Source organism: Bison bison, unplaced genomic scaffold (assembly GCF_000754665.1).
Source record: "Bison bison bison isolate TAMUID 2011002044 unplaced genomic scaffold, Bison_UMD1.0 scf7180017864340, whole genome shotgun sequence".
Taxonomy (NCBI): Eukaryota; Metazoa; Chordata; class Mammalia; order Artiodactyla; family Bovidae; genus Bison; species Bison bison.
In genome coordinates, this window is record NW_011494912.1 from 764,358 (window position 1) to 776,703 (window position 12,346).

Sequence of the window (12,346 nt, forward strand, 5' to 3'; positions counted from 1 at the left end):
GCGAGCCTCGGTGCTCAAATGCCCCCTGATCTGCTCGCTGGAGCTGCGGCCGTGTCCCAGGGTGCTCACCGGGAGGACGGGGGCTGGAGAGGGGTGGCTGGAGTGTCTCTTCTCGACGCTTTCCCTGCGGAGGAGATGGGACACCGGGAGGCAGGTGAGCTGGGCTGCCAGCCGGCTGCCTGAGGTGAGGCCCAGCCGGCCACCCTGACCTGACTGGCCTAGACTCCAGAGGAGGCTTGAGCGGGTGAAGCCCGAGGGATGAGGGGTGGGAGAGTGTGAGGGGCCGTAACTGTGTATGTAAGAGGCACTGACCTGAATCAAGACCAGGAGGAAGAACGTTCAGAAACCTGAACCGACCAATGAGGTCAGTGATGGGGCCGGGCGGCTACCTGTCTAGATTCTCAGGATGAAGAATCAAGTTCCAACACGGCAATTCTGAGCCCGCAGGGGAGCACAACCCGAGGATCACGGGAAAATCTCTCTCCTGACAGCAAGAAGAAGGGCTGGTTTCAGAGTAAAGGCTGCAGGTATGGGGCAACCAAGATGCAGCCCCCGAGGGGCTCGAAAGGAAACCAGTTTCAGGACACTGGGGTCGCACAAAGCACCTCTGTCTTAGGAAGAAGCCAGGATCTGATGCCAGAAGACGCAGCAGGTCCAGAGACACGAAAGCTAAGGGGCCGGAGAGAACCAGTTCCGTCTGTGAACTGGGGTGGGGGTTTAAGAATACAGGGCGCACAATGCGAAGTGACAGAGGAGAGGGAGAACACGGAGAGCCGAGACCAGGGTGTTCGAGGGACAGCCCGAGACAGAAAGTGGTGGGGGGGAGCAGGAGGCCTGGGGGGCCCAGAGGGTGAGGGTGCCCCGCAGAGAGAATTAAGGCTGCCCCTACAAGGTTCTGTTTCTAGACAATGTGCAGAGGCTAAGAAGAAGAGCATCTTTAAGAGGTAAGATAAAGAAAAGTGTATTTGAATTTCCTTTCATCCAAAAGGCCACTGTGAGTCCATCTAGAGAAACAGAGAAAGGTGAGCTGCCAAGTGCTGCTCTTCCTTCACTGACAGGCCGTCTAGAGCAGGGGTTCCCTCTCCCCCAGCCGGGAGCTGGCACCCCTCTGCTGTGGCCTGTCAGGAACGGGGCGGCAGAGCGGGAGGTGAGTAGCAGACAAAACTGAGACCCTCTCTGCCTGCTTGCCACCGGGTCCATAGAGAAACGGTCTTCCACAAAATCGGTCCCTCGTGCCAAAATGGTTGGGGACTGCTCATCTAGAGAGCTCCTGGTCTAGGGGTGGCCCCTCCAGGGGCACCTGCTCTGGCAGCTCAGAGCTGTATGTCATGATGTCCTAAATGGCCCTCCCATTGGCTGAGAGATTTTTACCATGCTCTCCCAAGGAAAAAACTTGTCTTTTTATAAGAAAGAAATCACTTAGCATGATGGCCTATGATGCAACAGCTACTTAACCTGCTGCATTTAGAGCCTCTAAAGTTAAATTCTTTTAGATCGCTACAAAACACATACACACACATGCACACAACATTCAAGAAAAACAAAAACAAAAGATTTGGATCGTACTGGAAACTTCAGTTCCCAAAGGGAAGTGTTGTTGAGTATCTTGCGACAGGTGTATCTTGTGTGAGTGAAGTCGCTCAGTCGGGTCCGACTCTTTGCAACCCCATGGACTGTAGCCTAACCAGGTTCCTCCGTCCATGGGATTTTCCAGGTAAGAATACTGGAGTGGGTTGCCATTTCCTTCTCCAGGAGATCTTCCCGACCCAGCGATTGACCCAGGTCTCCCGCACTGTAGGCAGACGCTTTACCGTCTGAGCCACCAGGGAAGATCCTGTAGTCCGATGTATCTCATGTAGTCCTTGCTAATTCACTCAAATTGAAAATACCCTCAAGAAAGGGAGGCAAGCAGGAGGAAGGCCTTGTCAAGAATGCTTATGACATTCTTCAGAAAAAAAACTCAGATGTTTTTCCTCTTTAAGGCTACTTCTTTTTGAGGCATGGACTACCACGTAAGGAGGTAAAAACGGTTAGTAAAATAAATTATCCGCTGGTGACACGAAACCCAAATTGCTTGGTGAGGTTTCTTTGAATATGGGTTAGCAAAATCTTAGCGGTCATCTGTGAGCCCAGGATTTGAGTTTGAACAGAATTTGAGAAAAATATGATGAGACGATGCAAAACATGGCTTTCTAACAGAAAACAAAAAGAAAAGGGGGAGAGAGAGCGAAAAACCTATGGATGAGTCAATGGACTGCACGAACTCGAAAGCAAATATGGTCTGATTCATGCCGTGTGTGTCTGCTCCAGGCTCCAGCTCACTACCTTTTGGAGAGCGGTTTCTGTTTGGAGACACTAGGGCTCGCGGGGGGGGCTGGGTGTGGACACTGCTGCTGAGCCGGGACTCGCTCGCTTTGTACTGGACCTAGAATTGCGATGCTGGCCTGTGGTCACGAGGCCCTGTGGGGCCGGAGGGACAAGGGTCGCTGGGCTCAGGGCGTGGCGGTGGGTTGGGGGGAGGAGGGTCGGGGGCGCCGTCCCGGCTGCGTGAGGGGCCGAGGCTACAGCTGAAGCTCGAGGCTGGGGCCGGGGGGTCGGGGGGTGGGGGGCCGGTACGTTGGGCAGGAGGGGGCTCCCCCATCGGGACTCGAGAGCGGGTTCTTTGCGTACCTTTCTTTGTCATCTTTACTAACGGAGGAGTCTCGTTTATCTACATCTCTATCTCTGTCATGAGCTGCAGCGGACGCGCTACGCTCCAGCTCCCCTGGCTTCAGCCAGGGCGGAGGGGTCGGGAACGACGGAGGCGTTCGGTGCAGCCGGTTCCAGGGCTCGTGAGGGTTGCTAAAGCTCTGCACACTGGGGCCATCCTTGTGGCCGAACACTGAGTTGGGTGCTGAAATGGTGAAGTGGAGAACAAAAAAGGTTTCAGAGAAATTATATATCCGCCGTAATGAAGGTACTTACCAAAAAACTTTTAACAGCATTCAGAGTTAAAATGAATACATATTATTGGGAGCTGGAAAAGGAAAGGAGATTAACAGATTCATTAGAGGAACGTGTCCTACACTGGAGAGGTTAAGTAAGCTCACAGCTTTTCCTGTTTTTTTTCTAACCAAAGGCAAAGGGGCAGACGGGGGTGGAGAGGGGAGATTAGAAAGGAAAGGGTCTCAGCCTGACAGGTGCACGCAGAGGACCCCAGCATGCAGGAGGGTGGACATGGATGGTGTGACTTGGGTTAACAGCTCCGTTCAGAGTAGAATCTGCGGTTGTTTTCTGCCCACCACAGCCCTGTTAATGTAACACGACTGCTACCCTGTCCACAGCCTCAGCGACCGAAACCAGCGTTAGCAGAGGCCAGACAGGGTCAGACACGGAGGGTCTCCAGGCTCCGAGGACCTGGGACGGAGCTGCATCTCAAGTCTCCTGCAGTGGTGGGCAGGACGTGTGGACAGGACAAGCTGATACTGAGTGGCTAAAGGGTGTTTAGAACCGGAAGAGCTGCAACTCCCTCCCTACTTTAGACAGACTCCTTTTTTCTGGAAAGTCTTTACTGAATTTGTTACAATACTGTTTCTTCTGTTTTGATGTTTGCCCCCCAGGTATTGACTCCACAGCCCCGCTCTGCATTGGAAGGTGAAGTCCTAGCTGCTGGATTACCTGGAAAGCCCCTTGACTTCTCAGTGGTGGAAAATTAGTCTTCCTGGATGTTGCCCTCTCTGGGCTGTCCTGAGCCTGGCATGGTTTCCTGTTCTTCAGCGTGTTTTCTCACTTCCACTGAAGCAAGATGCAATGTACAGGCTGTCTTCACGTCTAACGGGTGGTGGTGGTATAGTCGCTATGTTGTGTCTGACTCTCTGCCACCCTGTGGACTATATCCCACCAGGTTCCTCTGTCCGTGGGTTTCTCCAGGCAAGAATACTGGAGTGGATTGCTATTCCCTTCTCCAGGGGATCTTTCCCACCCAGGGATCAAACTTGGGTCTCCTGCACTGCAGGCAGATTCTTTACCACGGGGCCACCAGGGAAGCCCACATCTATTGAGTGCTGTGGCTAAACGCGGGGTGGCTAGAGATGGCGTAGGATGAAATGAGGAACTTTAGCAAACTCTGTGTCGTTCAACTGACCACCTTTCCTGACCTTCAGGAGCATGTATCAACAGCGTGCTAGAGGTTGGTTTAGACCTAACTCCACTGACTGGGCTTGCTTTGGCAATGCTATAACCTACATTTATTTCCCAAGAGCATGGTTCCTTTCATCTAGAAAGGTCTCAAGCCATCGACAGATCAGAGGAGACAGTTTAAGGTGGATTGTAAAAAGCTAGAGGTACTCACTAACTGAAGGATTTCCAAGTCCCCCGAAGGCGTTGCCACCAACGGCTGCCAGGCCCGTGAATGTAGACGGCCGATTAAAAGGCTCTGCAGACGAGATTGGGAAGAAGGGCATGGCTGTAGGACTCCGCTGAGTGAGGCAGCACAGATTCCTGGGAAGGCAGTGGGGGCCCCTTGCCACGTGTATACTCAGACGCGATCTGTCTCACTTCTCCCACCAGATTATCCAAAGGGTTTTTCATCCTTTTGGATCTGGGCATTGGGTTAGCAAAATATCTGTGGGGGCTATTTCCTGGAACTGTGCTGTGCTCTTTTTGGCCACACTATGCTGCATACATGTGGGATCCTCGTTCCCTGACCAGGAATCAAACCCACACGCCGCTGTAGCAGAAGCTTAGAGTCTTAACCATGGGACCGTCAGGGAAGGCCCCCATCTCTCCTCTGCTGGGTGGGGAACATTACTCAAGCCACAGTGTGCTCACATGCCTCCCTGCCTGTCTCTCCTCCTCTCAGGAAGCGCCCTGTAAGCTCTGACAGAACAGAAGTTAAGATAGCAGCTTAAAATCTCCCAATGGAAGGCTGAGGTCACACGTATCCTACACCCTGTGGTTGGGTGTACCGTTGCCCGCACGTGCTGGTACACGTGTGAAAATACCAAATAAATAAAGGCCACGAATAAATCCCCTGTACTAGGAAGAGATATATGAATTGGGCTGTGAAATGATTAAAAAATAAGAGATACTGTCTCTACATTACATCATGGTGTCTTTCTCCCCACCTCCACGGGTGCCCTTTTATGGGCAGGAGTTCACTGTCCTCTCCCATCAGTGGGGACAGGCTGCTGTACACGTGGATTCCCCGAGGTCCCAGGGCTTCCACCCTCTGCACACTGAGTAACTCCACACAGAACCACAACTGCGCACGGATCTCCTATTTGAAGAGCCCGGTGTAAGAGGTGGTGAACTCCTAGAGATGGATGGCCTGGATTCAAACATCTCTGAGGTTACCTCCATCTCCTGATGGTAAGTGACCTATCTAGGACTATGGCCCGCTAGCCAGAAAGTGCAGCAGGAACGCAGGTATTCTGAGACACACGCGTCAATGCCCGTGAATGAGGGACACAACTCACCGAGGTGGGCAGCGGGGGTAAGGAAGTTGCTGTGATGGGGGGGCGGCCCGAACGGGGTCCCCGTTGGGTGTGCAGCACCTGCAGAGTTGGACACAATGGAGTTAGACTTCAGAGGACGCCCACTTCTCTGGCGCTGGCCAAAAGGTTCATTTGGATTTTTCCGTATACTCTTACGGGAAAAAACCTGAACGAACTTTTTGGTCAACCCAATACAATGCCACTGGCTTCTGGTCCCCTAAGACCTCCGCTGGGAGTACGTACAGTAAGAACACAGCTGAAGTCTACCCGGGCAACACTCGGGGAAAGAGAAACGTGCTTGTCAGGAGGCGGAAAGTAATTCAACCCCTCTTCTCTTTCCTGGCTGGGCTGCCGCTACCGAAGAGAGGTATTCCTTTCACTGATGCCGACGCTCAGCACTGCGAACACGGAAAAACACCGCCGGTGGGGCAGGGCTTCCACGGCCACGTACGTCTGGAGGAAGGCCGGGCGAAAAACGGGAAGCAAGGCTCTTGACTGACGGACTAGGAGCCGTGGCCACGTGCACTCAGTCTCTCTGGGGCAGCATCTGGCCCCGGGTTCCCTTCTTCAGAGACACCTCTGGGGGATGAGGCTTTCAGTCTGAGAGACAACGTCTAATCCGGGCACAGGAGTGGCCACCACAGAGCTGGACTCTGGGCTGCACTGCTTGGGCTTCTGCACAATCCCTTTTCCTGAGAACGTATTAGCCGTCACAGACATGCAAGGAAGGAGATGCTAAAGCCGGACCCTACGGAACGCACTGAGAGTCGAGTCAGGCTGTGGGAGACGGAGGCCTCCAGGCTCTTGAACTTCGGTGCCGGGAAAAGCTAGTTTCTTCACTTGCCCCAGGACACCGATCACCCTACAGCCTCCTGTTACTCCTTGCCTCGCCTGCTGGGGAACTCGGGTCTACCTTAGTGCTCTCTTTGGTTTCCCCTTTCCTCTCCTTTATATTTGGCCTTGATCCTCTGTTGCTGCTGTTCACTCGCTAAGTTGTGTCTGACTCTTTGACACCCCATGCACTGTATAGCCTTACCAGGTTCCTCTGTCCATGAAATTGTCCAGGCAGGAATAGTGGAGTGGGTTGTCATTTCCTCCTGTAGGGGATCAAACCCACATCTCCTGCACTGGCAGGCAGATTCTTTATCACTGAGCCACATGGGAAGCCTCAAATCCTTTTGACAGCGTGCACATGTGAATTAAGGAAGGATGATATTTCCAAAAGCTGAGGACATCCACCTGGCGTGTGTGTCGATGTGCAGCTAAGGAGGCAAGTACTCTGGGAGGCAGTCCTGACTCTAGACAAGAGGTAGGCCAAGGTCATCTGAAGAAGCCCCCTTAGTTTATCTCAGGCACTTGTGCCAACAGTAAGATCAAAGTGGCAGAATTTAACAAGTGTGTCTACTTTTATACTTACCAGTTCAAAGTTTCACCCAATACCCATTTTGGGAAAACTTCAATATTGCTTACGCTAGAGAAGATTACCCTCCAGAATGAAGTATAAACAGGGTGGGAATGGATTTACTAGTAACTGTTCCAAGAATCCCTTGCTTTTTGCCTAAGTTCCTATCAGATCAGATCAGTTGCTCAGTCGTGTCCGACTCTCTGCGACCCCATGAATCGCAGCATGCCAGGCCTCCCTGTCCATCACCAACTCCCGGAGTTCACCCAGACTCACGTCCAACGAGTCAGTGATGCCATCCAGCCATCTCGTTCTCCGTCGGCCCCTTCTCCTCTTGCCCCCAATCCCTCCCAGCATCAGTCTTTTCCAATGAGTCAACTCTTCACATGAGTGGCCAAAGTATTAGAGTTTCAGCTTTAGCATCATTCCTTCCAAAGAACACCCAGGACTGATCTCCTTCAGAATGGACTGGTTGGATCTCCTTGCAGTCCAAGGGACTCTCAAGAGTCTTCTCTAACACCACAGTTCAAAAGCATCAATTCTTCGGCACTCAGCCTTCTTCATAGTCCAACTCTCACATCCATACATGACCACTGGAAAAACCATAGCCTTGACTAGATGGACCTTTGTTGGCAAAGTAATGTCTCTGCTTTTGAATACGCTATCTAGGTTGGTCATAACTTTCCTTCCAAGGAGTAAGCGTCTTTTAATTTCATGGCTGCAGTCACTATCTGCAGTGATTTTGGAGCCCAGAAAAATAAAGTCTGACACTATTTCCCCATCTATCTGCCATGAAGTGATGGGATCGGATGCCATGATCTTTGTTTTCTGAATGTTGAGCTTTAAGCCAACTTTTTCACTCTCTTATTTCACTTTCACCAAGAGGCATTTTAGTTCCTCTTCACTTTCTGCCATAAGGGTGGTGTCATCTGCATATCTGAGGTTATTGATATTTCTCCCGGCAATCTTGATTCCAGCTTGTGCTTTTTCCAGCCCAGCATTTCTCATGATGTACTCTGCATATAAGTTAAATAAGCAGGGTGACATACAGCCTTGACGAACTCCTTTTCCTATTTGGAACCAGTCTGTTGCTCCATGCCCAGTTCTAACTGTTGCTTCCTGACCTGCATATAGGTTTCTCAAGAGGCAGGTCAGGTGGTCTGGTATTCCCATCTCTTTCAGAATTTTCCACAGTTTATTGTGATCCACACAGTCAAAGGCTTTGGCATAGTCAATAAAGCAGAAATAGAAGTTTTTCTGGAACTCTCTTGCTTTTTCCATGATCCAGCGGATGTTGGCAATTTGATCTCTGGTTCCTCTGCCTTTTCTAAAACCAGCTTGAACATCAGGAAGTTCACGGTTCACATATTGCTGAAGCCTGGCTTGGAGAATTTTGAGCATTACTTTACTAGCGTGTGAGATGAGTGCAATTGTGCGGTAGTTTGAGCATTCTTTGGCATTGTCGTTCTTTGGGATTGGAATGAAAACTGACCTTTTCCAGTCCTGTGGCCACTGCTGAGTTTTCCAAATTTGCTGGCATATTGAGTGCAGCACTTTCACAGCATCATCTTTCACAGCATCATCTTTCAGGATCTGAAATAGCTCAACTGGAATTCCATCACCTCCACTAGCTTTGTTCGTAGGGATGCTTTCTAAGGCCCGCTTGACTTCACATTCCAGGATGTCTGGCTCTAGGTCAGTGATCACACCATCGTGATTATCTGGGTCGTGAAGATCTTTTTTGTACAGTTCTTCTGTGTATTCTTGCCATCTCTTCTTAATATCTTCTGCTTCTGTTAGGTCCATACCATTTCTGTCCTTTATTGTGCCCATCTTTGCAGGAAATCTTCCTTTGGTATCTCTGATTTTCTTGAAGAGATCTCTAGTCTTTCCCATTCTGTTGTTTTCCTCTATTTCTTTGCATTGATCGCTGAAGAAGGCTTTCTTATCTCTTCTTGCTATTCTTTGGAACCCTGCATTCAGATGCTTATATTTTTCCTTTTCTCCTTTGCTTTTCGCTTCTCTTCTTTTCACAGCTATTTGTAAGGCCTCCCCAGACAGCCATTTTGCTTTTTTGCATTTTTTTTCCATGGGGATGGTCTTGATCCCTGTCTCCTGTACAGTGTCACGAACCTCATTCCATAGTTCATCAGGCACTCTATCTATCAGATCTAGGCCCTTAAATCTATTTCTCACTTCCACTGTCTAATCATAAGGGACTTGATTTAGGTCATACCTGAATGGTCTAGTGGTTTTCCCTACTTTCTTCAATTTAAGTCTGAATTTGGCAATAAGGAGTTCATGGTCTGAGCCACAGTCAGCTCCTGGTCTTGTTTACCAAGTATAAATTCCTTCAGGAACATAGATTAAGTGGAGGAGGGTTGATCCTTCAACACCCTATTTATGTTTTGCGTTTTTCTTCCCCAGCCTGGAAGGGTCCTGTGGGCCTGGGGTGTGGAGGTAAGCACGCAGCAGAGAACACAGAGCCGCAGCATCTCGGCGGCAGAAGGTGCCAGAGGAGTCCTCCCTTCAGCCCTCAATGGTGACGTGTTCTCCACTCAGGAAGTGCAAGTATGACGCCCACCTCCACAGAGTGAAGACAGCCCAGCATGTTCATTAGCCCTCAACAGCGCTGCCAGCTAAATAACAATTTGGCTGCACCCTGTCTGTGTAGTACAAGCTAATTAATGCTTCGAAGAAAATCCGAGCTTTGCTCAGCTCAGGGTCCCCAGGGGTGCCCCAGAGTTCTAGAATTATCCAAGCAAAAGAAGCCAGTTCATCTGCTGGGCTCAAATGGAAGCCAGGGAGAAACTTCTCTGTTTCTGTCCAAAAACTCTTCACACAGCCCTGTCTCAGGGCCCAGATGCCATGGTAACCAGCCTTTGAACCTATCCCTCAACAGAAATGACAGAAACCTAAGACCTTAGCAAATTCCATCTGCCCTCAAGGGCGGGGTCCCCTTGCCTTGGGGACAAGGCCCATTAGAATGATGGTCTCTTGCAGTGTGTGGGTATTTCTTTCTTCCTGAACAGAAGAGCCTTGGGTCCACCAAAAATGAGTCTTGGATAAAAAGCCTAGGAAGGCGGCAGGCAGGATGGATGTGAAACTTATTCGCTCAGGACTAGAAACAGGGAGCTGCTTGAATATGCATGTCCAGAGAAAGACATTCAGGAGGGGATGGGGTCAACCATTAGGATGCGCTCAGCACTGGCACTTATGAGCACGACCCAGGGCAGCCCTGGGTCAGGCACCGTGCGCTGAAGGCAGTTTTAGGGAAGACTTTGGTAGCAGTACGGTGGCTCTCGTTTACCCATGACTCCTGATGGCCGCTGCCTTCGTCTGCATGTTCCTGGAGCAGGACTGGGCAGGGACCCGATGCAGGGATGATCAGGGACCCACTCTGGCACACCTAAGAGGCACCTGGGAGCGGGTACTCTCAGAGCTTAATAAATGCTGTCCCCTAAATCTCCTGCATCATTACAACCAACCAGGCAAGAATGTTAAGTTCTGTAGCAGAGAAAACCAGCCGCCAAGCAGTTCACCCTCTCTGTCACAGACCACACCAGTGGCACCTACCTTAATTGTATCTGTTTATCCTCAGATCCTCACAGGGCATAACCGAGCATCACGGTGCAAAACCCCTGATTATTCTGTGGGCAGGGATAGCGGCATTGTTTTCTTCCGATTTACCCTTGCAAGCTCTCTTGATCTTTCTCAATAGCATCTGACACACTTGTGAATTACAGTGGTTTAATGCTGAAGCAACATGAGTCCCTGAAGGGAGAGAGGGTCTTTTCCCTTCTTTCATGGAAGTGGGAGCATCCATGGAGAACAGTCCATCTCTGGAGATGTGCTGTGATGCTGCCTCGCAAACTGGCATCAATTGCTGTTTTGGGGGAGTGACCGAACAGTGGCCCAGAGTTCAGACATCACTCATCTAGCTACCTGAGAGCTACCATTCCCAGCTCACCCCTGCCCCTCTGAACTTACCGGCAGCGGAGAACAAAGTTGAAGGCCGCGCCAGGTCGTGGGGGTGGTGGATGGCTCCAAAGAGGCTGGGGCCCGGAGGACGGCTCAGGAACTCAGGCTTCAGGCCAAAGTCCAGCTTGTGTGGATCCGACTGCATCTGCTTCTACAGCACCAAGGGAGGGCGAAGGGAGGAAAGGAGGGAGCCCCAAGAGAAACATTAGGGAAGAAAGATATTAATGAGACGGACAGTCAACTCTGTGAACAGTGCATTCGGGCTGGGGCCCTGGTCAGGTTCAAGTCTACACCTGCTGGGAGAACATAGCAAGCCACAAACCATGTAACCCTCAAATGCAAGAAAAGCAGGTCTGCCCAGAGGGCCTGAGGCTCGCAGCAGAAATGCCGAGGGGCAAAAGTCATACTCTGTCTTTGAGGGTACACGGTTTGAGGCTTAGAACCACATCCTAACTCCTTGAACCACCACCGTCCCGAAGTGGTTTCTGATTTGCTGCAAAGGTTCATTTTAGCAAGTTTTTAAATGATAGTATTTTAAAGCTCATTTTATTGGCAATTCTGCATGAATAATCTGCTGTGTAAATTAATTGTTTAATGACTCTTAGCTGTGCTCTAACAGATCACACTACATTAGTAGCTGAAAGTTATGAAGAAATATTTGCATGCCTACAAGCTAATTTCAAATGATCGTTGTTACATTATTTTTAAAGAAACAAACAGAAACAAAGTAGGGATATTAATGTGACTAACAGGGGCTTTGGGCTAACCCAATCATCTGAGGAAGAGATCAGGCCCAACCAGTGAACCTTCCAGAACCTCTCCTGCTGTGAAGACCTTGCCGTCAACTGCAGTCACTCCATTTCCTCCTATCAGTATATCCACCCCCAAGGTCACGTTTCTCGGAGTCTGTAGAAACTGGCTCACTGTCTTCCTCCTGCTTCCTTCCCTGGCCTCACTCTGGACGCTGGCAGCCTCTCCTAGAGCATGGGTCCAGGCCACCCCCACCTTCAGGATTCTCAAAAGCCTTCTCTGTGTTGGCCTCACACCTCCCCTGATGAGCACCGACCCCTGACCTGGGTCTAAGGCTCCCAGTCTCCCCCTGCCTCGCCGCCTCCTCTGAGCTCTCCAGCCTCCCAGGCCTTCCCCACTTTCTGGCCCTCACCCTTCCCATCTCAGACTCATCGGATGCTGTCTTTTGGCCCTGCTCCACCCCAAACTCCATCAGGCTCTGCCACGAGTAAATCTCTGTCCCAGCATACGAAAACATCAACACAGAGACATCTGATCTGGCTTGTGTGAGGATCAGAGATGAGTTTGCCACTCCCTGGTGGCTGAACCTTACTGTCCTGCAATCCCACTCATCCGTCTTACCTACCCAGACCCCTTGAGCCAGTGGCAACACTGCGGGAGGCAGACAGCACAGTCTCCATGTTTCCTGCACACACTACTCAACTCTGAGCAACAAGACTCCAGGACAGAGTCCAGCCCT

General features: G+C 50.7%; 1 protein-coding gene across 1 annotated transcript in view; it reads right to left on the reverse strand.

The window, feature by feature from the left end:
* AUTS2 (autism susceptibility candidate 2) overlaps positions 1-12,346 on the reverse strand; it is a 1,223,225-nt gene that overhangs the window by 3,027 nt on the left and 1,207,852 nt on the right. The window contains exons 18-22 of the mRNA XM_010854341.1: positions 10,867-11,008; positions 5,457-5,534; positions 4,331-4,414; positions 2,671-2,893; positions 7-124 (exon numbers count right to left, since the gene is read on the reverse strand). Coding sequence (XP_010852643.1) covers positions 7-124; positions 2,671-2,893; positions 4,331-4,414; positions 5,457-5,534; positions 10,867-11,008 — 645 coding nt within the window. The remainder of the gene's footprint in view (positions 1-6; positions 125-2,670; positions 2,894-4,330; positions 4,415-5,456; positions 5,535-10,866; positions 11,009-12,346) is intronic.